General features: G+C 37.3%; 2 protein-coding genes across 2 annotated transcripts in view; one reads left to right on the top strand and one right to left on the bottom strand.

Annotated features, from left to right (window-relative positions):
* Nucleotides 1–2216: 2216 nt before the first annotated feature.
* On the top strand, nt 2217–5027 carry ankrd63 (ankyrin repeat domain 63). The gene has a single exon (XM_039662940.2). The coding sequence runs from the start codon at nt 2311–2313 to the stop codon at nt 3589–3591; it is 1281 nt and encodes a 426-aa protein (XP_039518874.2). The 5' UTR covers nt 2217–2310; the 3' UTR covers nt 3592–5027.
* Nucleotides 5028–7600: 2573 nt separating this feature from the next.
* Nucleotides 7601–27865, bottom strand: part of pak6 (p21 (RAC1) activated kinase 6) — a 37109-nt gene continuing 16844 nt past the window's right edge. Inside the window, exons 2-9 of the mRNA XM_039662921.2 lie at nt 26977–27202; nt 19702–20349; nt 17056–17592; nt 14778–14911; nt 11919–12045; nt 11381–11506; nt 10480–10614; nt 7601–9659 (exon numbers count right to left, since the gene is read on the bottom strand). Of these exons, the coding sequence (XP_039518855.2) occupies nt 9492–9659; nt 10480–10614; nt 11381–11506; nt 11919–12045; nt 14778–14911; nt 17056–17592; nt 19702–20349; nt 26977–27180 (2079 nt within the window). The 5' untranslated portion in view covers nt 27181–27202 and the 3' untranslated portion in view covers nt 7601–9491. The remainder of the gene's footprint in view (nt 9660–10479; nt 10615–11380; nt 11507–11918; nt 12046–14777; nt 14912–17055; nt 17593–19701; nt 20350–26976; nt 27203–27865) is intronic.

Genomic DNA, 27865 nt, shown 5'->3' on the forward strand with positions numbered 1-27865 from the left:
CACTGACGTCAAACGCACACTGATTCTCTGAGCTTTAGGATCATTGATGAGTGAAAACATAGATTTTTGTCTGAGAAAATTGCCTGTGCAAAACTCACCAGCACAACACTAGACCCTAACCAAAACCCAGGATAGATGATATTTCATGTATAGAAATTAGAGGATGTTTTGATATATGAGAAATTATATATTATGTATGAGATATTCAGTGTTTCCACAACCATTGTTTTAGGGGGTTCTCTCCAGGTTCTAGATCCACTCTGAAAGTCACTCTGTGATCATTTAACCGCTTCATTTGAGAAACTATCATCATGACACATAGACTGTAAAAAAAGATGGACGACGCCCCTTCGCTCTTTTCCATCAGAGAGAACTGAAGCCGCCAATGTCCCGATATGACATCTTGGAACTTGAGTCTGCGCACTTGCGTGTTTCGGGACCAGACATGCGCAGTCGTGAGCAGGAAATAAAGCCGCGAAATCAAGGCCGCGCCCACTCGCTGAATCAAACGCCAGCAGACGCCCCGCACGTTCGTTAAGTGTCCTCTGTCTGCTTCGTTCTTCTCCAATGATGTCTGCTGATTGCACAACCTCGTTAAAATAAGGTAAATACAACTTCTAACCACATAATCAACATTATTAAAAAAAAGTCCGCTGGTGCTTCAGTGACTACCTGTCAATCACAGCTGTCAATCATGATGTCAAAGCACCGTTTTTATAGCATCACATAACTAACTAAAAAGACACTATAAATGACTTTAAATGACAGAAACTATCTTTGGATAAAGGATATGTTGTGGATATTTTGTGCGGCACGCTTGTCATGACATAAATAAACACACGGAAACTCAAAAGGTCTTCGCGGCAACCCGTCAAAATAAAAGTTCGGTTTAACTTGACAGAAATATACTACTGTTGTACAGTAGAATTTAGATATGTCCTAATGTAATAATACACTAACACTAATCCAAATAAATTATGATTTTTTTTAAACAAAACTAAATTTAAGGAATAATCAATGTTTTAATTTTAACAGTAAAGCTCATTGTGCAGCATGTTATTTTACAAAAAGTTTATGATAAATGGTAAAATTTGTGTTTTATGGCTTCATTTTATTACCAGCAAAAACACAACGCAGAATTAGCAGGGAATTTTTTTCATATATATATATATGAAAAAAAAAAAAATATATATATATATATATATATATATATATATATATATATTTTTTTTTTTTTTCTTCTTAAATTAGACATGCTTTTTCACCCGAAAAATAAAAATCCTAGGGGAAACACTGAGATATGATTTGAGAAAGGTGATGCGTATGACGAATGACAAATTACATATGCTGTATGATATATGAGGTATGATGTGTGAGACATGTATTGCATGCTATTATATGAAAACGTACATATTAGATGTGTGAGATATGATGTATGAGAAATTATATTTGACATTAGATATGACAGGATGTCACGTTCGATATTTGAATGATATGTGTGATATATGAGAAATTGTGAGAAATTATATATGATGTACATAATTGTATGCATACTTCATTTAAGAGGTATAAAATATCAAGTAGGATACATTTGTTATGTTGTATAATGTCTGATTTGTGGCATGATGCATAATATATAATATGTGATATGTTATATATGAGATGTATGAGATATTATGCATGAGAAGACATATGATTAATACAATATTATGTATGAGAAATATTAAATTAGATATAAAAATGTTTTATGATATGAATATGAGCAATAGTTACAGTGATGCTCACGTTAATTTAATTTATATTAATTTATATAATCTGAATATTTAAATTTTCAAGTTTTGGAGCAGAAGTGTTTCATCAGATCAGTGTGTTGGACTGAGGCAGAGTGTGTTTTACGAACAGCTCATCAAGCGTGACTCAGTGATTTATACATCCATAATGCACCGACTTGACCTTTACTAAGCACTGTGTTTCAACCTCGTCTGTAAATGCATATATAGATTTGATACACTCAAGGGAAGGATAAAGAGAAGGACGCTGTTGCTCAGGCAACGGATCCTTTTGTATCCTTTTAGACAGGAGAATAAAACGCACCGTGTTTTTCCCACTGAGTAATTCTTGTCACAGAACGAGCGTATATCTCTCCCCTCCCGTCTGAGGAAAGAGGAGGTGATTGTGAATGAGCATCGTCGCTCTCGGATGCCCGTTACCGTAGCAACACAGGGAGCGCTGAGGTATAAAAACACACGCTTTCTCAGACGGGACTCAGAAACTCTGAGCTGCACGCACACACACACACACACACACACCATGCTGAGGCCTAAGGATCTGTGTCAGGGATCCGGCATCAAAACCTTCCTGGAAGCCATGCAGAGCGGGAAAGTCCACCTGGCCCGCTTCGTCCTGGACGCTCTGGACGGGAGGATCATCGACGGGAAAGCCGAAAACGGGCGAACGCTTCTGATGTCCGCCGTGAGCCTTCAAGACCACGGCTGCCGAGCGAAGTTCGCCAAACTTCTTCTGGAAAAAGGTGCGGATGTGAACGCGCGTGACGATCGCGGGCGGACGGCTTTGAGCCTCGCGTGCGAACACGGCTTCCTGGATTCGGTGAAGCTCCTGGTTCAGTTCAACGCCGACCCGGAGCTCACGGACACCTGGGGGAACAGTGCGCTGATGTACGCCGCGTGCGGAGGACACAACCACGTTCTGGAGTTCCTGGTGCGGGCCTTCAAGAAGCTCGGGTTGCGACTGGACCTCACCAACCACGCCGGACACTCGGCCGTGCAAGTCGCCGATTTCTTCGGGCACAACCACTGCGTTCAAGCGCTCAGTGTATGCGGGAAGAAGACGGTGAGTCCCACCAACAGCACTGGAGAACCCGCGGAAGATCTCCGGTGGCCCAATCGGCTCCCGAAACACGTCCTGGAGCGGTTCTCCAAACAAATCCAGAGCCGACAAGAGGAGCTCCTTCCGGCTTTGTTTCAGAGACAAATGCGTCTCAGCGACAACCTGCGAATCCACTTCAGGCGTCCGCCGGCGTCCGACACCAATCACGATCTGATGTTCGCTTCCAAACAGATTCAAAACTCTGTGCTGAAGGAGGTCGGCGGATCGTCGGACATTGACGCGCCGCTCTGGGGGAAAGCCCGATCGTTTAATCTGGACCACCGGAAACAATCCTACCAGGGAGACGTCCGCGAGATCAACAGGTTTAAAAGAGCTTCGCTTCAGGACGAAAAACCTCTCGTGGCGAAGTTCTACGGCGCCACCGTCAACCTGGACGAGTCCCAGAGCTGGAGAGATCCCAGATCCTCCAGACAGAGCAGACTTCTGCCGGGTCGGGAAGAGCTGGAGCCGGAGCGGATCAAACCTCGCTCGTCGGGGCTCTCGGGACTGGGGACGCGGCTCTTGCGCAGGTTCACGGCTCCCGAGTTCCTGAGGCACAGAGACTGTCCGAGCGGGAAAGGGAAGATCTCTCGCTCCGAAACCTTCCCGTTCACACACACGCACGTGAGAGTGAACAGCCAGCCCAGCGTGGACAGCATCAGCGCGGTGAGGTGCGAGTTCGAGAGTAGTTCAGCTCTTAAATGAGGACGACTGCAGCACTGAAAGACCTGGGAAATGAAATCAAACTCTCACTGAGACTACTGGTCTTATTAACATTCTTAAATCATGTTTACTCTTTGAAATCAGTTTATTTTTCAGATCCCCTCACTTTAATATTAACTGACACAGTATTTTTTTAATCCTTGTTAATGTTAGTTATTAAAAATCCAGCTGTTTGTTTGTGTTAGTTCATGCTTTTGATAACGTATTAGTATGTTGAAATATAAACTCAGATTAATAGAAGTAGAAATGAAGAGTTCAGATGCAAAAGCCTCTAAATTTTCTTCTAAAATGATCATTTTTTATCAAGCTTATATATTCAAGTTCAGTAATTTCACTTAAATGACAATTAATAGCTAATCCTCATTGCCATTTAAGTGAAATTACTGAACTTAAATATACAAGCTTGATAAAAATGATCATTTTAGAAGAAAATTTCAAATGGCATTTAGAGGCTTTTGCATCTGAACTCTTCATATATTGTCTAAGTTAACTAATAAGCCTTATTAAGTATTGCCTATTTTTTCTTCATATCTAAGATGTAAATCTATCTTGATTTAGGAATGTTTTGGAAAACGAGTCATAAACACCAAGTTTATTTGCAGTTATAGTCTCTCGAGGTCTCCGACTGCTTCTCATGAACATCCTTCAGATAATAATGATGTAATTATTATTGACACTGTTTTGCACGGCTAAGGTGTGTCTGCATTGAGCTGTTATAATAATGCATGCATGTTATATTTCAGTTGCACTTTATTTTACAGTATGTGCACCAATCAATAAAGACCTGAGTAATATAAGGCAACGACATTCAGGACTCATCAAGAAAAACAAGGCTGTAAAATAAAGTGCTGCCTATATTTTTATAAGCATATTTTGTCTCGAAAGAAATAAAGAGAGAAATGTGGAACAAAATGAATCTTATACATAAATTATTCGTGATTAAAATACAGTTGTATATCTTTGCATATGTCAATAATTTATATTCTATACTCTTTGATAGACAGCTGTATAAACTCAAAGCATCTGTCTGTGTGAAAAACTGTATATTTTCTTTTGATAGACACATATATGAATAAAGCACTTGTATAAGCAAAATAAAACTTCATACTGGCGTTTTTTTTATTTTTTGTTTTTTTATATATGCATGATTTATTCTTTAAAAAAATTAAATTTCTCTTTTCATCAACAACCAACACACACAAAAGCACACAGCAAATGTTGTGGAAAGAAGGTTGATTATGAGTCACGTGTCCTCGGCTGCTGGCATATACACTAACAAGTGCACACTAACAAGGGGCCGTTCACACCAGATGCCTCGTGCAATCAAGCACAGACGGAGCGGCACAAAACACACACTTTTGTGTGAGGAACAGCTTCTATTCTTCACTTTTCTCCACTGCAGCTCTCAAATCTCATTTCTGTATAGTCAAAACTGGTATTGGGTCTGTTCAGCATTTTATAACTTAAGAAGATTTAATTCTACTGCTCACTCTTAGAAAAAATGGTTCAATGTTGTTCCATGTGAACCTCAATTTTAAACAAATCTTTGTCGAAAGGGCATGTCCGCGTAATTCTTACATTAATGCGTTATTTCGATTTATTCAAGTGATAAAGTATGTTTACGAGCAGTTTAAATAAAATGACAAAAATATTGAAACTAAATCCATAAATGTGTCCCATGTTCTATGGAATGCCTGATGGAACCCTTAAGGTTCCATTTAGAACCTTTTCTTCTAAAAGTGTTGTGTGTGTCATCTCTATAAACTTTTGCAAAGAAAAAGGCTGCATTAAGATTCTTCAAATGTTGCTCAAAAATGTTACACTGAAATACCGTATGCAGGTTTAGATCAATGAGCATGAATTAATGATATATGATATACATATGATGCTTGTGTAGCTATGCTACATAAATATTGAAGGTACCCTGCAACTTTTTTTGTTAAAAAATAACCAAATTTAAAAAATGAGTCTCCTTATGTTATCGCTGCACAGCGCCTCTTCAAGTCAAACACACCTAAAAGTTGCTCCGCCTATATTGTGTGTTGTGTCAGTGGTTAGTTGGTTAGTTAACACAACGAGCGAGAAAGGTTGACATCACAAACTTCGAGAGAACCACCTGTTTAAACCTGTTTATTTTTATTTTCAAATCAAATCAAATATTTTAAAAATATTTTATTTTATTTTATTTAGATGGGAAAATGCATATTAATGAACGTACAAGCATAATCGAACGTAAATACGCCGGATTTAGCACAATGCTAATTTCCATTCATTGTCCAACATTAAACAATAACCCAATTAAACAATCCAATTAAACAAGAATCAACATTAGATGGGCTTTCAGAGATGGAGAACTAAGGAAGTTGAAATGTTGAGATGATGGTGTCACTGACTTTCATGAGGCCATTATAACATTTTAATGAGAACTTCAAGTTGTACCACTGTAGTTGAGGTCACTAAAAATATTCATGACAGTTATAATGGCCTCATGACAGCCAGTGTCAAAACCAGCCACATGGCAGTTTAATGTAGCCTAATGCTAACCCATAAAGCTAAGTGCTTTCTTATGTTTGATAATTAATCATGTTATGACAATTTATGCTGTCTTGGTAGTGTCAGGTTGTCATGACAAAGACACTGACAGGTTATGATGTATTGGTTTATGTCAAGGTGTCATAACAAACCCAGACAGCAAACTGACATTGAATCAACGTGGAAACGACGTCTCTCATGACATTGAAACAATGTTGATTTTGCTCATCGAATTAACGTTGAACCAACGTCAGACGCGGCATTCTTCAAAGCTAAATGAAAATCGAAAAATTGGTTTGCTATCATAACGTTGAAACAACGCGTTGATTTCAAGTTGATTTTCCGTTAGTTTTGAAAGAATGACGCGTCTGACGTTGGTTCAACGTTAATTCCATGAGCAAAACAATGTCAGATCAACGTTGTTTCGATGTCATATTTCCATGTTGATTCAATGTCAGTTTGCTATCTGGGAAGACATCTCAATGTCATATTTGCATTAAAAATGAGCGAATGACACTTAATGACAGTTGTCATAAACATGCATAAAACATAAATAAATCATGTCATGATTATGAATGTGTCATGTCAGTCTCACGCCGGTTTCACGTGATAGCAGAGAGTAAGCAGCAAGTATTTTCACGCTCGCGCATTGCATTATGGGATTGACAGCGGACCGGAGAACGCGTTGAGAGCGACCGAGAGCGTCAAAAAAAGGTTGGCTAATTCTTGACTTTATGCAAATATCAAGCAAAAACGCGATCGGCATCCAATTGATGTGCGGTTCGTAATGTGACGTCTGTTTTGAGATTTTGAAAATATGCAGATTGTACCGGAGTTTATGCCGGATTTAGTGCGTAAATAATTTTGTTTACAAATTAGACGCTTTGCAGTTGTTATATGTTAAATAATTCATTTTGGATGTGTTCATTGTGATTATACTGGCTGGGTTTTTAAAAGTTAATAAAATTGACGGGATATCTTTGCTTGGGGCATTTATGTAAACAAAGCTTGTTTCTGAATGTAATCGCGTGCATCTCTGATGATTATACTGTGTGTATTTGTTGGGAAAAACAAAAAAACAAATTAAACACTCGCAACAGACACACCCCAAAACAGAGACGTTATAGCGTTGCCAGCGGCACTGAGCAGAGTTTTGCCGCTATAGTCCACTAGCGCGGTGCGAGCGTTTTCAATTCATTCCAATGGAAGTCGAGCTTCACGCTCGCGTAGTGCATTTTGGGATTGACAGCGGACCGGTGAAAGCGTTGAGAGCGTCAAGAGGTTGGGCAGTGCGTGGTATAACCCCTTCAAGTAGGCTACAAGTAAAGCGTTACCCAATATTTTCCGCTAAACGCAGTTTTGATTTTAACCGCTAGAGGGCCAAAAGTTAAGTGTATCTTTAAAAAATAGTGCAGACAAAATGCGTCCCGTGTGAACGGCCCAAACACAAATCAGCATCTCTCTTGTCCTCTTTTAATCTGTCAGTATGATAATTTAGGAAACATCACAGTACAACAGGTAGGATGCAAAAATATCATGATGAACGCAGCATCCAAAATGTAAACACGCACACCAACAAACACACCTTTCCTTTCCTCTCTCATAATTAAATAATGCGAATGAATGCAAACACAGGTTGTTTCCCACTCTGATTATGTACATTATTTGTTCTTCTGACGCCTTTACAGTAAAATCAGCCGTTTAAGAAATCAGGAAAGCTCAGATGCAATATTTACAAACCATTCACAGCACCCTTTCCAAAAGCAGGCGCTCAATCCATTGAGAAAAACAAAACAATAAATAGGTCATTAAAATATTTACAATTGGATACAATGGCTCATAAAAATGTTTTGCACCAGTCAGTGCCGACAATAAATGACATCATTTCACCGCCTTTTCTGAAAAAAATGTCTTCGTCCCTCAGATTAAGATTGAAGCGTGTGCCACTGTTCAGCCATGCAAGCCAGTCTGACACGAGCTTTAAAACGCAGGTGAAATATGGAAAGCTTTCTGTGCTGATCGTGGGTCAAATATTGCTGTTTAAAAATGTTAAAATGTGTGCGACATGATATGTAATTTTATATCCTGATATATTCCCTCTGCTGGAAAATCAACCCAAAAAACGTTTAGGTTTCAACTCAAGTCTGATTGGACGAGCCACATTTCAAGCTGTTGAAATTTAGCCAATATATATACAACTTGTGATGCACATCAATTGAATTCTGTATAATTCCAGATTGTAGACAATAAAATAATGCTTTACAATATGATTCAGTTTGTATAGTAACATTAAATAACACTGAGCAACACAGTTAGTTCATAAAAACACAACTGTTCATTCGTGTCAGTCCATTATATCAACAGATACAACTTTTGATTTTAAAAACGCATTAGTATATGTTGAAATTAACATGCTTTAGAAGTCGTAACCCAGACAGCAACATAGCTTCGGCCCAGATCCATGCACTGTAAAAAAATATTGATGGTTTAACTTAAAGTAAGTAACCTGGTTGCCTCAAAATTTTAAGTTCATTGAACTGTGAGTTAGGAGAATGATTTAATCATCAGAAACTCAAAATTATATGTTATCCGAACTAAATAAATGATTTAAGTTGATTTGACTAAAGAAAAAATGTTGTGATTACTTCACTGTAAAAAAATATTGTTGGTTTAACTTAAAAAAGTAAGTAACCTGGGTTGCCTTAAAATTTTAAGTTGATTGAACTTGAAAAGGTGAGTTAATACAATGAAGGAGATTAATTTAATCACCAGAAACTCAAAATAATAAGTTATCTCAACAAAATAAATTATTATAAAGTTGATTTGACAAAAGAAAATATGTTGTGATTAAAAATCTTGAAAATATTTTTTACAGTGTGGTCATGTGGATTCGCACCAGATGTGAACCGGAACCGCTATGTTGCCGTCTGGGTCGTTAACTGATGTTAACAAACGGAACCTTATAGTAAAGTGTTACTCATTAATAAAGTTGCTGCTGTAAAAAAATCATAATATCGACACATTACAAATTCAGGCAAAATATTTGATAAACAAATGAAACATGATGAATGCGTACAAATTCAGTAATTCCAGGTTTCCGTGGCCGTAGAAAATGATCAGCTTCAGACAGGACATAATTAAACCCAGTGGCGTTTTCAGTCAGACGCACTTCTGCAGTAACTCTCCGCCTTTTGAGCATCGATCAGACGTCCGTCGGTAGAAGAAACTGGCTGTGAGTTCATTCAGCCGTCTCGGTCCCCGGATGCACTCGGGCAGGCCGGATAAGCCACTGTTTTGCCCTGGTTTTCCTCTCCTTGGGAGCGTAACGCTGAGCTAGCGGGGGACGTGGATCAGCAGCGGGACATGCGCTTGCGGTACTGCTCCACTAGGGGCACCAGGCACTGAGGAGAGCTGGCCTGCAGGAGGAACGGATGCTCCAGGAGATCAGTGGCACTCGCTCGCTCCAGCGGGTCTCGCGTCAGCATACGGTCCAGAAAGTCCTTCAGCATCGGGGAAACCTGCAGGCAAACACCACGTTTAGGTGACCTACACGCACAAACGTGTCGTTTTGTGTGTGTCCCTTTAAATGCAAATGAGCTGCTGCTACAGGCACAGAGGGCGGAGCTTCAAGAGCTTTATTTTTTTTTAAATTATTATTTAATTTTATTTATTTATTTTTACTTGGCCCATAATTATTTTATTCAAAATTAAATATCTTTACACTAGCCAGAATTTTTTTTTTTTTTTTTTTAAATGTCCGATTTTAGTGTTTTTAACATGCAGGATTATTCATTTATTAGACATGTTAAATAACATGTCATCAATTTTTTTTTTTATTATCTTATTGTAAGCTATTATTTCATTTGGTCCATTTAGTTTGTTTACTAATTATTTTTCTAAAGAATTTATTTTATGACATTAGGTTTAAGTAAAGGAATAATTTATTATTATTATTATTATTTATGTATACACTCTTAGAAGAAAAGGTTCTATATAGATTATAGATTATATATAGGTTCTATCAGCGCTACGTATTTGGAACCCCTAAAAGGTTCTATACACTCTTAAAAAAAGGGTTCCTGTGGGTTCTATATAGAACCCCGGGGGTTCCGTACTCGGCCAATAGAACCTTTTACCCAAAAAAATGGTTCTATATAGAACCATTTTGGACTTCCATATATAAAGCGGGGGATGGAACCAATTCTGGTTCTAAATAGAACCATTTCTTCTAAGAGTGTAGTTCAAAAACAGATTTGAGATACAGGCTTATTAATTTATTCATGTCATAATTTCCCGTCAAATGCTTCAAATCAGTTTGAATATTTAATTTCCTCGTACCTGATGAACGTTGCGTACGCTGGGCGCCCGCTCGTCTCTCAGTCTCTTCATCGCAGCCACAGGAGTTTCACTGAAATACGGAGGTTCTCCATCCACCATCTCCACCACCATGATGCCCAGAGACCAAACATCCACCTGCACATTTATCATTACCTTTACTGTCGTTATAAACATGTAAAATGAACTTTCTACGGAGGCGTATTGCATTCACTTGAAGAAAAAAAATCTACTCTGTTTTTCTGAATTAACAAGTTAATTTTTCATGAGAAAAAAAAAATTGCTCTGTTTTTCTGAATTAATGAGTTCATTTTTCATGAGAAAAAAAGTTTTTGCTCCGTTTTTCTGAATTAACGAGTTAATTTTTCATGAGAAAAAAAATATTTTGCTCTGTTTTTCTGAATTAACGAATTAATTTTTCATGAGAAAAAAAATTGCTCTGTTTTTCTGAATTAATGAGTTCATTTTTCATGAGAAAAAAAGTTTTTGCTCCGTTTTTCTGAATTAACGAGTTAATTTTTCATGAGAAAAAAAATATTTTGCTCTGTTTTTCTGAATTAACGAATTAATTTTTCATGGATTTTTTTTTTTGCTCTGTTTTTCTGAATTAACTCGTTAATTCAGAAAAACAGAGCAAAAACTTTTTTTCTCACGAAAAATTAACTCATTAATTCAGAAAAACAGAGCAAAAACTTTTTCTCATGAAAAATGAACTCATTAATTCAGAAAAACAGCAAAAACTTTTTTTCTCACGAAAAATTAACTCATTAATTCAGAAAAACAGAGCAATTTTTTTTTCTCATGAAAAATTAACTCGTTAATTCAGAAAAACAGAGTAGATTTTTTTTCTTCAAGTGATTGCAATACGCCTCCGTAACTTTCATTTGCTGTGTCTTTGCTGTACCTCGGTCCCGTAGGGTGACTTGGAGATGACCTCAGGAGCCATCCAATACGGCGTGCCCACCAAAGACTTTCTCTTGGGGATATCTTTACTGATCTGAGCGCAGAAGCCAAAGTCTGACAGCTTGATCTAATTTACAAACAGAGAGACAGAATAAGAGTTTGGAAACACACAAATAGCTTCATTCTCACTCGGTCACACCTGGAAATGGCACTCTTTGTTTTTAAAACACATTTGTTAATTTGTATGTATATTTATAGTCAATCATATGCATAGTCGTATTCCTATAGGTAGACGAGGATAATACTGAAGGAGTTATATATGTATACAGTGATGGGGTCGTATTCCTATAGTAGATGTGGATCAGCTGAGCTTGACTAAAACGTGACCCGCCAGAACTGACGCCACGCTTGATTATTATTGACGCGGTTTAAACACGGATTGATGGACTACATGAGAGAGGATTTCAGTACGTTTTTCTGTATCAGAGAAGAGGTTGAGATATGTAAAGATGAAGAGAGAGAGAGAGAGATGGACTCACGCGGCCGTCCAGCGAGAGCAGGATCGAGTCGCTCTTGATGTCTCTGTGGATGACACCCTGTGAGTGGAGATACGCCAGCGCCTGCAGAACAGCCTCACACACCGTCGCGATCTGCTCCTCGCTCAGCCTGAACACACACACACTCACTCACTCAGGGGATTTTTCAGTTTGCTTGGTAATGGTGGATGAGACGCATGCCTTTGGTGTGAGAGACCGGGTTCGAATCCGCTGTGAGACACCAATGTGTCCATGAGCAAGACACTTAAAGGAATACTCCAATTTTTTTTTGGAAATAGGCCCATTTTACAACTCCCCCAGAGTTAAACAGTAGGGTTTTACCGTTTTCGAATCCATTCAGCTGATTTCCTGATATTTAATATCAGTAACCAGACAGTTTCTGGTCTCATTGACTTCCATAGTAGGAAAAAATATACTATGGAAGTCAATGAGACCAGAAACTGTCTGGTTACTGATATTCTTACAAATATCAGAACAACAGCTGAATGGATTAGAAAACGGTAAAACTGAACTGTTTAACTCTGGGGGAGTTGTATATGAGCCTATTTCCAAAAAAAAAGTGGAGTACTATCCCTTTAACCCCTAGTTGCTCCAGAGGCGTGCGACCTCTGACATATATAGCAATTGTAAATCATTTTGGATAAAAAGCGTCAGCTAAATGAATAATGTAAATGCACTTCATTTCAGAATCTAGTTTAATTCCTCTTGCTTTGCTTTAGAATGGTTTTGATTTAGAGCTGAGAGCTCTAATTTAGATTTTTGATTTAGAGATTTAGATCTTTTATTATAAATATATTTAGGCCATTTAATTGGTTGATCAATTAAAAAATATATATTTTGTATATTTATGACATTACACTGTTAGACCTTACCAGTTTTTTTACTGTAAAATACTGGCAACCAGTAATTTACTGTAAAAATGCACTAAAACTCAAGTTAACTAAAAAATACAACTTATTAGTTTTAGTGCATTTTTACAGTAAATTACTGGCAACAGTGTTGCCAGTATTTTACTGTAAAAAACCTGGTAAGGTCTAACAGTGTAGTTTTAGCCTGCTGTAAAGGAATGTTTTAGTTAATTTATTATTATTTTTAAAACAGATTTTGTTGGTCTATAAAAAACTTGAGATGCACTTATTGATTTATTCATGTCATATAATCGCTTGTCAAACAAAAAGCCTTCAAGTAAGCTTGAAAATTATTCTATTTATTCTATTCTTTAACCAATTTAATTTATTGACTAATAAACTTTTGAATATTTATGCTATATGTTTAGCCTGCTGTAAAGGAATGTTTTCTTTTTAATTATTATTATTAGTTGTATATTATTGATACATTTTTGTATGCAAATATAGATTTGTAAATACAAATTTTGTTTTTCTAGAATTTTTTTTTTGAAATGCAGGCTTATTAATTTATTCATGTCAAATAATTGCTTTTCAAATCAGTTTGAAAATGGCCTAGTTCTTGAAGGCTATTGGTGAAGTAATCGCTGCTAAACTGAACTGACCCTGCTCTACTCTCAGATGTCTTCTGTCCTCTGGCACAGTGTGCAAAATCAATCATGTTTGCAAATGCTCGCGCTCAGGTCAGAGCTCGTCCTTCTGTCAGCCGCGCGAGTGTGGACTCATGTCAATCTAGTCCTTCATCAGACAAAGACAGAGATTCATTTACCAAACTAATTAAACAGCTAATCAGATTCCCTGAGCATCTGCTCATCTGAGTAAAGTCAGCAGATCAATGAGTTAACTGTACATCACCCTCTTGTGGAGTGAAGACAACACTACAATAATACAACACGGGATTAGTTTATCTCTTGCTCATCCGATTCACATTGAATACAACATAAACGGACTCTACACTGCAACGAATGCTTTTCTTACTTAGTATTTTGGTCTTGTTTCCAGTCCAAATATCTAAAATTTCTTAAATCAAGAAGCATAAGAAATTACATCGTGTTTTCTGAAGAAAAAATGGAAACAAGATTATTTTTCTTACTCCATTGGTCGATAATTTAGCTGGTTTTAAGCAAAAACTTGCGTAATTTTGATTTTCTTTTTATTATTATTAGAAAAGAACTTGTGTGCACTGTAAAAAAAATATTTTCAAGATTTGTTATCACAACATATTTTCTTTTGTCAAATCAACTTTATAATAATTTATTTAGTTGAGATAACTTATTATTTTGAGTTTCTGATGATTAAATTAATCTCCTTCATTGTATTAACTCACTTTTTCCATTTTTCCAGTTCAATCAACTTAAAGTTTTAAGGCAACCCAGGTTACTTAATTTTTTAAGTTAAACCAACAATATTTTTTACAGTGTATAATCACATTTTGTCTTTTGTCAAATCAACTTAAATAATTTATTTAGTTCAGATAACATATTATTTAGAGTTTCTGATGATTAAATCAATCTCCTTCATTGTATTAACTCACTTTTTCCAGTTCAATCAACTTAAGATTTTAAGGCAACCAGGTTACTTACTTTATTAAACCATCAATATTTTTTAAAGTGTAGTAAATACTTCTTGATTTAAGAATTTTTAGATATTTGGACTGGAAACAAGGCAAAAATACTAAATAAGAAAAGCATTTTTTGCAGTGTGATTTTGTTCCTTGTCTGTTTCTGTCTACACAATCTTTTTAACCGATAACTGGTTGCACAATTATGTTATTTATTATATTATATTATATTCAGCCATGGTTAAGCATATTGCTTATGAATGCTTCTGACCTCAATCGTCTAAGAAATCAAGCTTTCATGACACCGAAGGAAGAGGCTTTCCTAGAGAAATGATAAGTGTGTCGCTGCTTTATCTACAGGTTCAGCTTTCACACCTGGTTTCAGACACGATGTTTGTTAAAGCTCCTCCCTGCAGATACTCCATGATTACCCAGAGTTCCTCCTCCACCAGAGCGCTTTTAAACATCTCCACCACGTTCCTGTGCTGGTAATCTCTCATGATCACCACCTGTGAACACACACACACACACACACACACAGTCTGATCAATGCAAATCGTATCACAGTGAATGTACAACATGATCAGATCATTTATGCTTCTGTTTTACTTTGTGATGCATTTATGAGTACTCATGAATGGCCATTTAATGGAAGTTTCATAGACAGTAAATGCATGATATTATTTGCATTTAAATCAAATCAATATTGAGATTGTTTTTATTATTATTTCATATTCTATAGCAATTTATGTTTCTGCCCTGATATTTGCATCCAACAACAGTTAATAAGCCTATGGACACAGTCTTTTTCTCCGTGTGATGGTGCACTTGATGAATTCATAACACAAAAGTTATTTGTGTCTCGCGAAACACACCGATTGCAAATAGATTGCCAAGAAATCTGCTTAAAACTGCAGTGAACCAAAGACAGTCTCAAAAACACGCTTTGAAATCGCTGGTGTTTCTGACGTCACAAACCACCTTGAAACCAATCAGATCAACGTGTGATCGTCAACCAGTGAGTGAGTGAGTGGAGGCGGGGCTCATTTGCATATTCAAAAAACCGCACATACTAAATGAGGCAAGGGTGTCGAGTTACATTCAACATATTTTAAGGCATGACGGAAAAAACGTTTAAATATGTAGAGTTTTAAGGGATGAAATGACCGACTACAGCGGGACTTTAAATATACTGTAAGGGTGCGTTCACACCGGACGCGAATAGTGCGTCAGCCGCGAATGATTTCAATGTTAAGTCAATCCAAAGACGCGTTATGCACATAAAAAAATTCCTGCGGCGCGAATGAGGCGTAGAGCGGTAGACACGCCTCATTCGCGCCTCAATTTCGTGCGAATTGAGCATCTTCCGCGTTAAAGGGATACTCCACTTTTTTTGAAAATAGGCTCATTTTACAACTCCCCCAGAGTTAAACAGTTAAGTCTTACCGTTTTCGAATCCATCCAGCCGATTTTCTTATATTTAGAAGAATATCATTAACCAGACAGTTTCTGGTCTCATTGACTTCCACAGTATATTTTTTTGCTACTATGGAAGTCAATGAGACCAGAAACTGTCTGGTTACTGATATTCTTACAAATATCAGAAAATCGGCTGGATGGATTAGAAAACGATAAAACCCAGAGGGACTTGTAAAATAAGCCTATTTCCAAAAAAAGTGGTATATCCCTTTAGTTAGTGCTATTTGCGAATTCGCGCCTGCCGCCAAACTGTTATCTGCGAATTACCACAAAGTGGTGAAGCGTCAAACTACACGCCGCAGATGCGAATTGACACGCTATTCGCGTCCGTTGTGAACGCACAGTAAGGGTAGAATTGTGATGTGATGTGAGATCCACCAATCAGAGATGGTGGATGGTTATAACTAATGGAGAATATCTTGTGTTTTCTGTTAGAGGTGTGCAATACCGCTAGATTTGGTATCGATCCGATACCAAGTAAATACAGGGCCAGTATCGCCGATACCGATACCAATACCGATACTTTTTAATAATTAAGGTGGATGCCTCTTCAACCTAAATCTAACTGAATTTTCATGACTTTTGTTTTTGTGATTTGCATTTTGGGTTATTAATCAGTTAAAATCAGTACTACAAAAGCTTTTGTTCAGAAACAACTTTTGGTTACTTCTGTTTTATTTAAACAAAGTTACAAAATTATTACTTCACAAATATAAAAAATGTAAAAACAAATTCTCTTTTCAAGTAGCATGTTAACAAAAAAATTTTCTCTTCTTTAGTGCACTTCTTTTCAGGATTTTTTTCTTAAATAAACAAAGTCACAAGTTCTCCGTCTCTGATTGTGCTGCTGTAGACTAGAAATGCGCGGCCGCGCGCGCGCCTGACTGGTGGTAGTCCTGGAGCGCGCTAGCTAGTGGTGAGTCACGTGACGGTACAACACAGGAGAGGGGGACGAGAGCAGCACTAGGATTACAAAGAGCTTGCTCTGCTCTGTGACAGCAGCAGCATTTTGACAAACACGGTCAGGTCGCAAAACGAGAGAAACTGAAACTTAAGTATCGATATTTTCGCGTTGGTATCGATCAATACCGATACCAACGTTGGTATCGATATTATCGATATTAGTATCGATCTGCCCACCTCTGTTTTCCGTGTGTCTACATGTTTGCCTCACCTCGTTGAAGAGCAGCTCTCTGCGCTGTTGTCTCCTGAGGTCCATCATCTTGACGGCCACCACGCGTCCGCTGTGTTTCTCGCGGGCGATACACACCACTCCCGTGGACCCCTCTCCGATCTTCACGAAGTTCTCCAGATACGAGCGCGGGTCGCCTTTGTCCACCACCATCTGCAGCGCGGCCTTGAACTGCTCGTGAGTGACTTTAGGAGGGTCGGGTGGCGGACGGGGCGAGGGGTGTAGCGGCGGTCTAAACGCAGGAGAACAGGTTCCCGGAGGACTGTTGGCCAGAGAGCCGGTGGGAGACGGCCGGGGCTGCGACGGACTGTCCTGTCGGGGGTAGAGGCCCGGGTTCGGGCAGCCCGAGTGCCTCATGAAGGGGTCCGGGCCGCTGGGCCGATAGCTGATGTTGGGGGAGAGTCCGATGGTGTAGCTGGAGGAGGAACGGACGGTTTTGTGCGGCCGGCTGCCGCTCATGAGAGGACTGCTGGTGCCGCTGTGCAAATATCCCGGCTGGTGTCTCATGGCTGCGTCGGCCTGAGTCACGGACGAGGGAAACACAAGGACAAATAGAAGGCGTCACATTTCTGCTTTAACCCGCTTTGGTTAACATGTATTCGTCCGACAAGTGAGCAGGAATGCGCTGATATGAACATTTTGACTGATACTGATAATCGATAATTCTTTATATTTACATCTACTTACAACTTACAATCGCTATATGTCAGAGGTCGCACGCCTCTGGTGCAACTAGTTCCTGTAAATGTAATGCGATCATTGAAATGCGAGAGTAGTTTGATTTCTAACATTATTCCCTCAACAGACATTTTCATCGATAATTGAACTGTAGAGTGGGTAAAACTGTTTTTAATGGCAGGCTACACTCTCAGAAAAAAAGGTACAAAAGCTGTCACTGGGGCTGTACCTTTTCAAAAGGTAAACTTTTGTATCCAAAGGCTACATATTGGTACCTTAGTGGTGCATATTAGCACCTAAAATGTACATATTAGCACCTAAAATATGCATATTATCACCTAAAATGTACATATTAACACCTAAAATTGACATATTACCACCTAAAATGTACATATTACGACCTAAAATGGACATGTTTGCTCATGAAATGGACATATTACCACCTAAAATGTACATATTACCCCCAAAAATGTACATATTACCACCTAAAAATGGACATATTAACACCTAAAATGGACATATTAGCTCATGAAATGGACATATTAGCACATAAAATGTACATATTACCACCTAAAATGGACATGTTAGCTCATGAAATGGACATATTAGCACTTAAAATGTACATATTATCACATAAAATGAACATATGAGCACCTCAAATGTACATATTAACACCTAAAATTGACATATTACCACCTAAAATGTACATATTACGACCTAAAATGGACATGTTAGCTCATGAAATGGACATTTTACCACCTAAAATGTACATATTACCCCCAAAAATGTACATATTACCACCTAAAAATGGACATATTAACACCTAAAATGGACATATTAGCTCATGAAATGGACATATTAGCACATAAAATGTACATATTACCACCTAAAATGGACATGTTAGCTCCTAAAATGGACATATTACCACCTAAAATGGACATGTTAGCTCATGAAATGGACATATTAGCACCTAAAATGTACATATTATCACATAAAATGAACATATGAGCACCTCAAATGTACATATTACCACCTAAAATTGACATATTACCACCTAAAATGGACATATTAACACCTAAAATGGACATTTTAGCTCATGAAATGGACATATTAGCACCTGAAATGTACATATTGTCACATAAAATGTACATATTAGCACCTCAAATGTACATATTAGCACCTAAAATGGACATGTAAGCTCATGAAATGGACATATTAGCACCTAAAATGTACATATTAGCACCTAAAATGGACATGTAAGCTCATGAAATGGACATATTAGCACCTAAAATGTACATATTAGCACCTAAAATGTACATATTACCACCTAAAAATGGACATATTAACACCTAAAATGGACATGTAAGCTCATGAAATGGACATATTAGCACCTAAAATGTACATATTAGCACCTAAAATGTACATATTAGCACCTAAAATGTACATATTACCACCTAAAAATGGACATATTAACACCTAAAATGGACATGTTAGCTCATGAAATGGACATATTAGCACCTAAAATGTACATATTACCACCTGAAAATGGACATATTAACACCTAAAATGGACATGTTAGCTCATGAAATGGACATATTAGCACCTGAAATGTACGTATTAGCACCTAAATGTACATATTAACACTTAAAATGTACATATTATCACATAAAATGTACATAATAGCACCTCAAATGTACATATTAGCACCTCAAATGTACATATTAGCACCTAAAATGGACAAAAGTTTACCTTTTGAAAAGGTACAGCCCCAGTGACAGCTTTTATACCTTTTTTCTGAGAGTGTAGCAGATACCGTTGACTCGTGCGAGCCTAGCACCAGCGAACTATGCAAATGGGTTAGGGTTAAACTGTCTCCACTGATAAATAACACCCAGGCTAACTTGGAAATGAGGCCCGATGTTCAAAACCACCCCGTTGACTTGTGTTTACCTTCAGGTCGTATGAGGAGAAGGGTCTCCCAGGGCTGTTTTGCGGGTGGATCAGCAGTCTGTTGGCGCTCCTCATGTCCGGCGTGAGGCCGTCTCCGTGCGGTCGCTGCACGGGCATCGTGGGGCTGTAGAAACAGGTGATGGGTCTCTGGTTGTGTGCGAACACGATGGGAAACTCTCGCCTCATCATGAGCCTCTCAGTGGGGCTCCCGATATCTCCACCGAGATACATGGGTCGGGGCGGCGGAGGGACGGGGAATGGGGGCGGTGGAGGCGCGGGGAGGGTGGGATGGGGTGGAGCCCCTTCCAAAATGCTCATGCTAACCTCATAAGTGGATTTGGCTCTGGGAAGGACGCCGTTGGGCTGAAGCGCGACGCTCTTCTTCAGGCCCATGTACGGCGTGCCGCTCTCGCTGTGGATGTTTCGTGACGTGTCGCCCCAGCGCGATTCGGCTTCGTCCAGTCCTTCGTACTGATAGGCGTCGGCCTCGTTCACTTCGCCCAGGCGGCCGAGCGACTGCGCTCTCTTGCGTGCCGACGGGCTGCTCTTGCGCAGGGAGTTGGAGCTGGTGACGGACAGCCGGCTCATGTCGGACAGCATTGCTGAGATGTAGTCTCCGTGGCCGATCATAGTGCCTCGCACGATGGTCTGGGGAAGAGGAGAGGAGGTTTATGATTAATGCGAAGTGAAACGCGGCGCTATTTAGGGAGCGTGTGAATTCACCTGGGTGCGCACAAACTCAAACTCACACTTTCCTCCGAGGAGCCTATTTCTGGCTGATTTGTGTTTGAGAAACACTGAATGACTCGAGCTATCTGAGGGATTCTGTTCTTGCAAATAAAGAACAAAGCAAAGAGTCTGTTTCGTTCATTTTTGACGATTTTGTCCTCATTTACAGATTATATTAATGTATATCTGCTTATTAGTACATGATTGTTAGAAAGTGTTTTTGGTTTTTTTTGTTCAGTGTTGGGGAAAGTTACTTTTGAAGTCCCCCTGTGGTGAAAATCAAGCTTTTAATGTTGTTCATGTGTCTATGTAGTGTTTTTAATAAAACAAACCATGTGTACGTTCATAAGTCGACAGTATTTCCTGCATAAAACTGCAGTGAACCAAAAACACGGTTTGAAATCGTCACAAACGACCTTGTAACCAATCAGATCAACGTGTGATCGTCAAGCGAGTGAGTGGGGGCGGGGCTCATTTACATATTCATAGAACCGTGCATACTAAATGAAGCAAGGGTGTCGAGTTACATTCAAGACATTTTAAGGCACGAATAATTTTTTTTGAAGGAAAAAAACGTTTAATTATGTCATTTTGGTGATCAAAGATGAGTTTTAAGGGATAAAATGATTGGCTATATGGGGACTTTAAAGGTAATGCGTTACAATATTGTGTTACTCCCTACAAAGTAAATAATTAGGTTACTTAGATATTTTTTTATGGAAAGCAGGGTTACGTTACGTTAGCTTGTTTGTTTTTTAATCTAAATAAGAGCTTTATTGCTAAGTATGCTTACACACACAAGGAATTTGACAGAATGACAAAACATAAAAATACGTTTATATACAAATACACAAAATTATATACAAAAAAATATTTGTTATATACAGATGCAAGGGAATGTGATTAAGAGGTATGCCAAATAAATATAAGTGTAAATGGTGTTGTGTATTGCACATGGTTATTGCCCATTTAACCGTTTATGTGGTTGATGGCCTGAGAAACTCTTCTTGTGCCTGGTGTTATATTTACAAATGTAAAGGTCCTTTCACACCTACGGAGGCGTATTGGATTCACTTGAAGAAAAAAAATCTACTCGGTTTTTCTGAATTAACGAGTTAATTTTTCATGAGAAATTTTTTTTTTTGCTCTGTTTTTCTGAATGAATGAGTTAATTTTTCATGAGAAAAAAAGTTTTTGCTCTGTTTTTCTGAATTAATGAGTTAGTTTTTCATGAGAAAAAAAATTTTTGCTCTGTTTTTCTGAATTAACGAGTTAATTAAACTCATTAAACGAGTTAATTCAGAAAAACAGAGCAAAAAAAAAATCCATGAAAAATTAACTCGTTAATTCAGAAAAACAGAGCAAAATATTTTTTTCCTCATGAAAAACTAACTCATTAATTCAGAAAAACACAGCAAAAAAAAATCCATGAAAAATTAACTCGTTAATTCAGAAAAACAGAGCAAAAAAAAAAATCCATGAAAAATTAACTCGTTAATTCAGAAAAACAGAGCAAAAAAAAAAAATCCATGAAAAATTAACTCGTTAATTCAGAAAAACAGAGCAAAAAAAAAATCCATGAAAAATTAACTCGTTAATTCAGAAAAACAGAGCAAAATATTTTTTTCCTCATGAAAAATTAACTCATTAATTCAGAAAAACACAGCAAAAAAAAATCCATGAAAAATTAACTCGTTAATTCAGAAAAACAGAGCAATTTTTTTTCATGAAAAATTAACTCGTTAATTCTGAAAAACAGTGTAGATTTTTTTCTTCAAGTAAAAAAAGTAAAATGAAGTCTGAAGCTGAAGGAAATGTAGATTCACACCTGTACAGCAGAGGGCGCCGCTCAAACAAACCTTTCAGCTGTGCTGCCACTCTGGGTCACAGAAGAGAGAGTAGGGCACAGGAGAAGCACATGGAACACGAATTTGATGTCATTTTTGCTTATTCAATTGGATCTTCAATATCAGCAGCAAAGACACTGGTAAATAAAGTGAGATTAAGTACATAAAGTATATTTAACCTACTTAATTGCTGCATGTTTGCTTACACAGAGACCGTTTTCCAAATCTTGCACTTTGAAACCCGTTTTCACAGGCACCTAAAGCAGGTATATAAATGTTTTGTAATGTAAAGTCATAGTCTAAAACTGCAATAACCATAATGTTTTTCCACAACGCCTCTGATTTCTCTCAACATGATGACAAGAGAGCTGTCAATCATTAAATAGGAAAACAAAGTAATTTACGTTACGATATTTTGTCGTAAATTCAAAAGCAATGTGTTACTTTATTACTCAATTGATAAGGTAATCTGATTACGTAACCCGATGCTGGTTTTGTTGCTGTTTTATTAAAGAAAGAGCTGCAAAAATGTCATTTCTAAATGATGGACATAATTAAGACCAAAGCAAAGTAAAAACATTTTGAACACAAGCTGTGACGAATGTGAACATCAAAAAAGTGTCAAAGGAAAAAATACTAATTATATCCATTTGTCTGTCCGGTTTGCAGAAATGACATTTTTGCAACTCATTTTTTTATTATAATGACAAAAAAAAAAAAAGAATAACAAAACAAAAACACTTTATAACAAAGGCAGGCACAAATGACATGGCGTCCTAACAATGACATACTGAGGACAGCGCACACAAAGCTTATTATACTTCTAAGAAAAGACATGACATTCAAGCGTCTGTGTTTTATATGTGCAGTATTTACTGACAGCTGTCATGTGCTTTATTCACAGAGGTTTGACAGGAGTGACACGAGCTCAGGGCGCACATTCATCAACAGACGGAGAGAGAAAGAGAAGAGAAAGGACAACTGATGGCTAACAACGTCTACAAATGAAATGAAGGTGCAGAGCCCATTTTATAACATGAGCTTTACTGTTTTTGTCTTGTTTTCCAGTGCACATAAACATAAAGATTAAAAAGTGAAGACTTGATTTATTTTTACCCCATTGGCCCCATATTTGTTTTTGTTTACGAGTTAATATCTCAAATTCTCCCTGTAGTCGATCATTTCATCCCTTAAAACTCATCTTTGATCACCAAAGTTACATATTTAAAGGTTTTTTCCGTCATGCCTTAAAATGTCTTGAATGTAACTCGACACCCTTGCCTCATTTGGCATGTGTGGTTCTATGAATATGCAAATGAGCCCCGCCTCCACTCATTCACTCTCATTCACGATCATACGTTGATCTGATTGGTTACAAGGACGTTTGTGACGTCAGAAACACCAAAGCGTGTTTTTGAGACTGTCTTTGGTTCGCTGCAGTTTTAAGGAGGAAATACTCATTGAATTTACACATGGTTTGACTTTAAGCAGATTAAAAACACCACATAGACACACAAACAACATTAAAAGCTGGATTTTCACCACAGGGGGACTTAACCCTTGTGCATCCTTATGGACATTTTTGTCCTTTTCAGTTGTGTTTTTTTGATCACTTTGCCTGTGTTAAAGCTAACTGCAAAAAACTTGGCACAGGTGTGTATTTTTATTGGAATTTTACTATTTCACCGTCATTTTCTTAAAAAAATATTTTTTGCATTAGGTACAAAAAAATACTCCCTCTCAGCACCTTTTGGACAAAAATGTCCCCATTGAAATCCATTAAAACTGCCATGCAGTCTTTGTTAAGAGGCTTTCATTCTCATGGCAAGGCTTCAAAATTTTATTTTTGACTATTTTTTATCAGATGGTGCCATTTTTTTTTTTTTAAGTTTGGGCTATAAAACAAATATCGCTTTATTCCTGTTTTCTGGTTCGGCATATTATAGAGTCAACTGGATAAATTATGCAACGATATTTGTGTGGGTGTGTTGGTATGGATGTCAGAGTGTGGTTAGTATGTGTGTTATAAAAAATATGTGTGTGTGTGTGCATGTGTGTGTTTGTAATACTGAGAGAGAAAAACTGCAAATTCAAATCCAATCACTGTGAGCTCCAGTGGGCTTTTGCTGCCACCCAATGGGGAAAATATGTTACTACGCCCAAACAAACTGTTACCCAAAGCTCATTTTTTGAGATATCATCCTCAAATTTGGAACACAACCTATTTAGATTTATGGCTTTGATTTTATTGCAGTTTTGAGTTCGACCTGATTTATAAAATATATATTTTATATAAAATATTTTTTATAAATAACTTATTATTATTTTTTTACTTCAGCAATAATCTGCAAAGGGTCTTCTTTAAAATGATACCCAAAGCGTCACATTTTTATGACAGTTTTTTGACATTTTTTTACCTATGTGTAACTTTTTTTAATTGATGCACAAGGTTTAAGAATGATTGAAAATGATTCATTCTGACTGTACCATCAAACACTCTGAGATGAAGTGATTCTGTATGTAAGCATATGTTCATGCACAGAAGTCGGAGAGCTCGGCTCTTTTGCTCGTAGTTGCAGTTTTTCCGCCCGAGTCTCGCTGTGATGGCGGCCCGCATGCATCATTATTAATTGCCAGCGTGAGGTAATAAATCTTTTCTCCCTTCGAGGATTCGGCGCTCTGAGTCGGTGTTCACAGCAGGGCTGTTAGTTGAGGCCTGTGATAGATAAGAAGCCAGTGTGACAGAGGAAAAAACATGTGTTTCTGAGCGCCATTACCTTCCCTCGAGGGGAAACGCACCGCTGGAAAAGTGTGTCTGGAAAGAAAGTCTCTGGAATTAGATTAAGACCTGCATCTCTACTTAAATTCAAGTGAGCCAAAAGCCAAAACTGGAGCCAACGAATAGATTGAGGAGGGTGTTGAGATTAAACGTGCTGGAATAATCATGCATATACAGGTCATGTGCTTAACAACTGTTAGTCTCTTAAAGGAGTAGTTCACTTTTAAAAAAAACTTTTGATAATTTACTCACCCCCATGTCATCCAAGATGTCCACGTCTTTCTTTCTTCAGTCAAAAAGAAATTAAGGTTTTTGATGAAAACATTCCAGGATTTTTCTCCATATAATGGACTTCAATGGGGACCAAACGGTTCAAGGTCCAAATGAGAGTTTCAGTGCAGCTTCAAAGGGCTTTAAACGATTCAAGACGATGAATAAGGGTCTTATCAAGCGAAACGAGTGGTTGTTTAAAAAATAAATACAAAAATACATTTCAAAAATAAAATAAATAATTCGAGCAGGAGAGTCACGAACGCGCATCATAGAACAGAGCAAGGCGAGCATTTGAGCTTATAAAACTTAAACTTTTGTATTTATTTTTGAAATGAGCGATCGTTTCGCTTGATAAGACCCTTATTCATCGTCTGGAATCGTTTAAAGCCCTTTGAACAGTTTGCACTGAAACTCTCATTTGGACCTTGAACCGTTTGGACCCCATTGAAGTCCATTATATGGAGAAAATACTGGAATGTTTTCATCAAAAACCTTAATTTCTTTTCGACTGAAGAAAGAAAGACATGGACATCTTGGATGACATGGGGGCGAGTAAATTATCAGCAAAAGTTTTTAATCTAAAGTGAACTACTCCTTTAATAAAGAGTTTTTAAGCTGATAAATATTGCTGAGTGGGTTCCCAGCATGCATTGCAGCACAAAAAATTAAGCAGTTTCTGTTATAGACCAATTTCGAGCCTATGTCACGGCGCTAATACAAACCAGCACAGATTCGGCTACATAATAAGGAGCTTAAATTTGTATTATTATTATTATTATTATTAAATGTCATCTTGTTGTGTTGTTTGGTGCAAGAATCGATGAAAAATGAGTATGCTGTATCTGAAATTTTTATTTCTAGAAAATATTCTGGTGTAACGCTGTAATCGATACAATCGCCATTAGAAGAGTCAAGTTACTTACAAAAGGTAGTCTCGCGTAGCCAGACCTTCAGACTGACGGGCGTGACGTCTGAGGCTGAGACTATACAAAAGGTGATTTTATAATGTTCGTTTTTACACAGAAATTATGATGCATAAAAACATCACACTTTCAAACAACCAATTTCAGATATAACAAGAATCAGAAAATATAATTATTTATTACAATTAGAGCTGTGCAAAAATTAATTGCGATTAATTGCATCCAAAATAAAAGTCTGTGTTTATATAATATATGTGTGTGCTGTATATAATTATTTTGTATATATAAATACCTATGCATGCATGTATATATTTAAGAATTATTTGCGCTTAAATTCTATATATATAAATACATAATCTATATTATATAAATATAAATATTTTATATATACAAAATAATTATATACAGCACACACAAATATATTATAAACATGCACAGACTTTTATTTTGGATGCGATTAATCGCAATTAATTTTTGCACAGCCTTAATTACAATATCAACCATTGCGAGAAAAGTTCTGATTTTTTGCATTTAGTGACGAACCAATTCAAATTGACAAAACAAAGTAGTGTTACTTAGGACCTATTTTTAAAACAATAGTTGAAGAGTTATACACACATCTGAATGTTTTCCTATGCAGTTGCTGAGGCGGTACGGATGGTTTTCCAATCAAATAAAGTGAACTGAAATGGTCTATCATGGCATTGTGGGATGTAATCCTGACCTTCTTTGGTTTGAGCTCCACCGGTGTTATCCTGGACGGGTCCACCATGGGTTTGGGTCTCCGGAGGTTTTCTATGAGACTCTGCCATTGTGTGGGAAGGCCGACGAACACCCCTCGCTTCGCGTCGAACGACGTATGAACGCGGTGCTCAAAGTTCTTCGGTGCCGAAATCTCCGGCCTCTTCTTCTTCTTTTTGCGAAACATTGTCGGATACTACAGCAGAGACCTTTCGAAACACAGAAATATGAAGGAAAAGATCACAACTGATTAGTTGACTCTAGAGCTGCATTATTCTGGAGAAATTGAGAATCACGATTTTTTTGTTTAAAATAGAGATCATCACGATTCTGAACAGACAACTAAACAAAACAAGAGGTTCTGACAAAATGTGAAGTTCTGCAATCTATTAAAAATTAATTTGCATGATGAATGATTCAATGAGTCACTCATAAAGACTGGATGAATCAGCGTTTTTGAACAAATATCTTGATTGAATGATTCAATGACTCACATTTTAACAGTAACGCTGTAATCGATACACTCTTTATTAAGTCAAGTTACTTACAAAAGGTGTTTTATAATTAGAATACATTATAATACTTTTATGTGTTGTTCCACCGAAAATATAATGCATTAAAACACATCACAACAACCAACTTCAATAATTGTTTATATTTGCTGATTCCTTTAAATATATTTAAATATATTCCTATAAATATATTTATAATATATTTATATTTATTACAATATATAATGTATTACAATGGGGAAAAATTGGAATGCTACCATATACTATATACTAAAATGAATATAGATGCAAATCACTATACATTATTCTATCATTTGCCAGAATTTTGGATCCAAACTCTGAAGAAAACAACAGTGATAC

Source organism: Pimephales promelas, chromosome 15 (assembly GCF_988280905.1).
Source record: "Pimephales promelas chromosome 15, fPimPro1.hap1.1, whole genome shotgun sequence".
Taxonomy (NCBI): domain Eukaryota; kingdom Metazoa; phylum Chordata; class Actinopteri; order Cypriniformes; family Leuciscidae; genus Pimephales; species Pimephales promelas.

What these genes read in the sequence shown, in the direction of transcription:
- ankrd63 (XM_039662940.2), top strand. Translation starts at nt 2,311, where the DNA reads ATGCTGAGGCCTAAGGATCTGTGTCAGGGATCCGGCATCAAAACCTTC.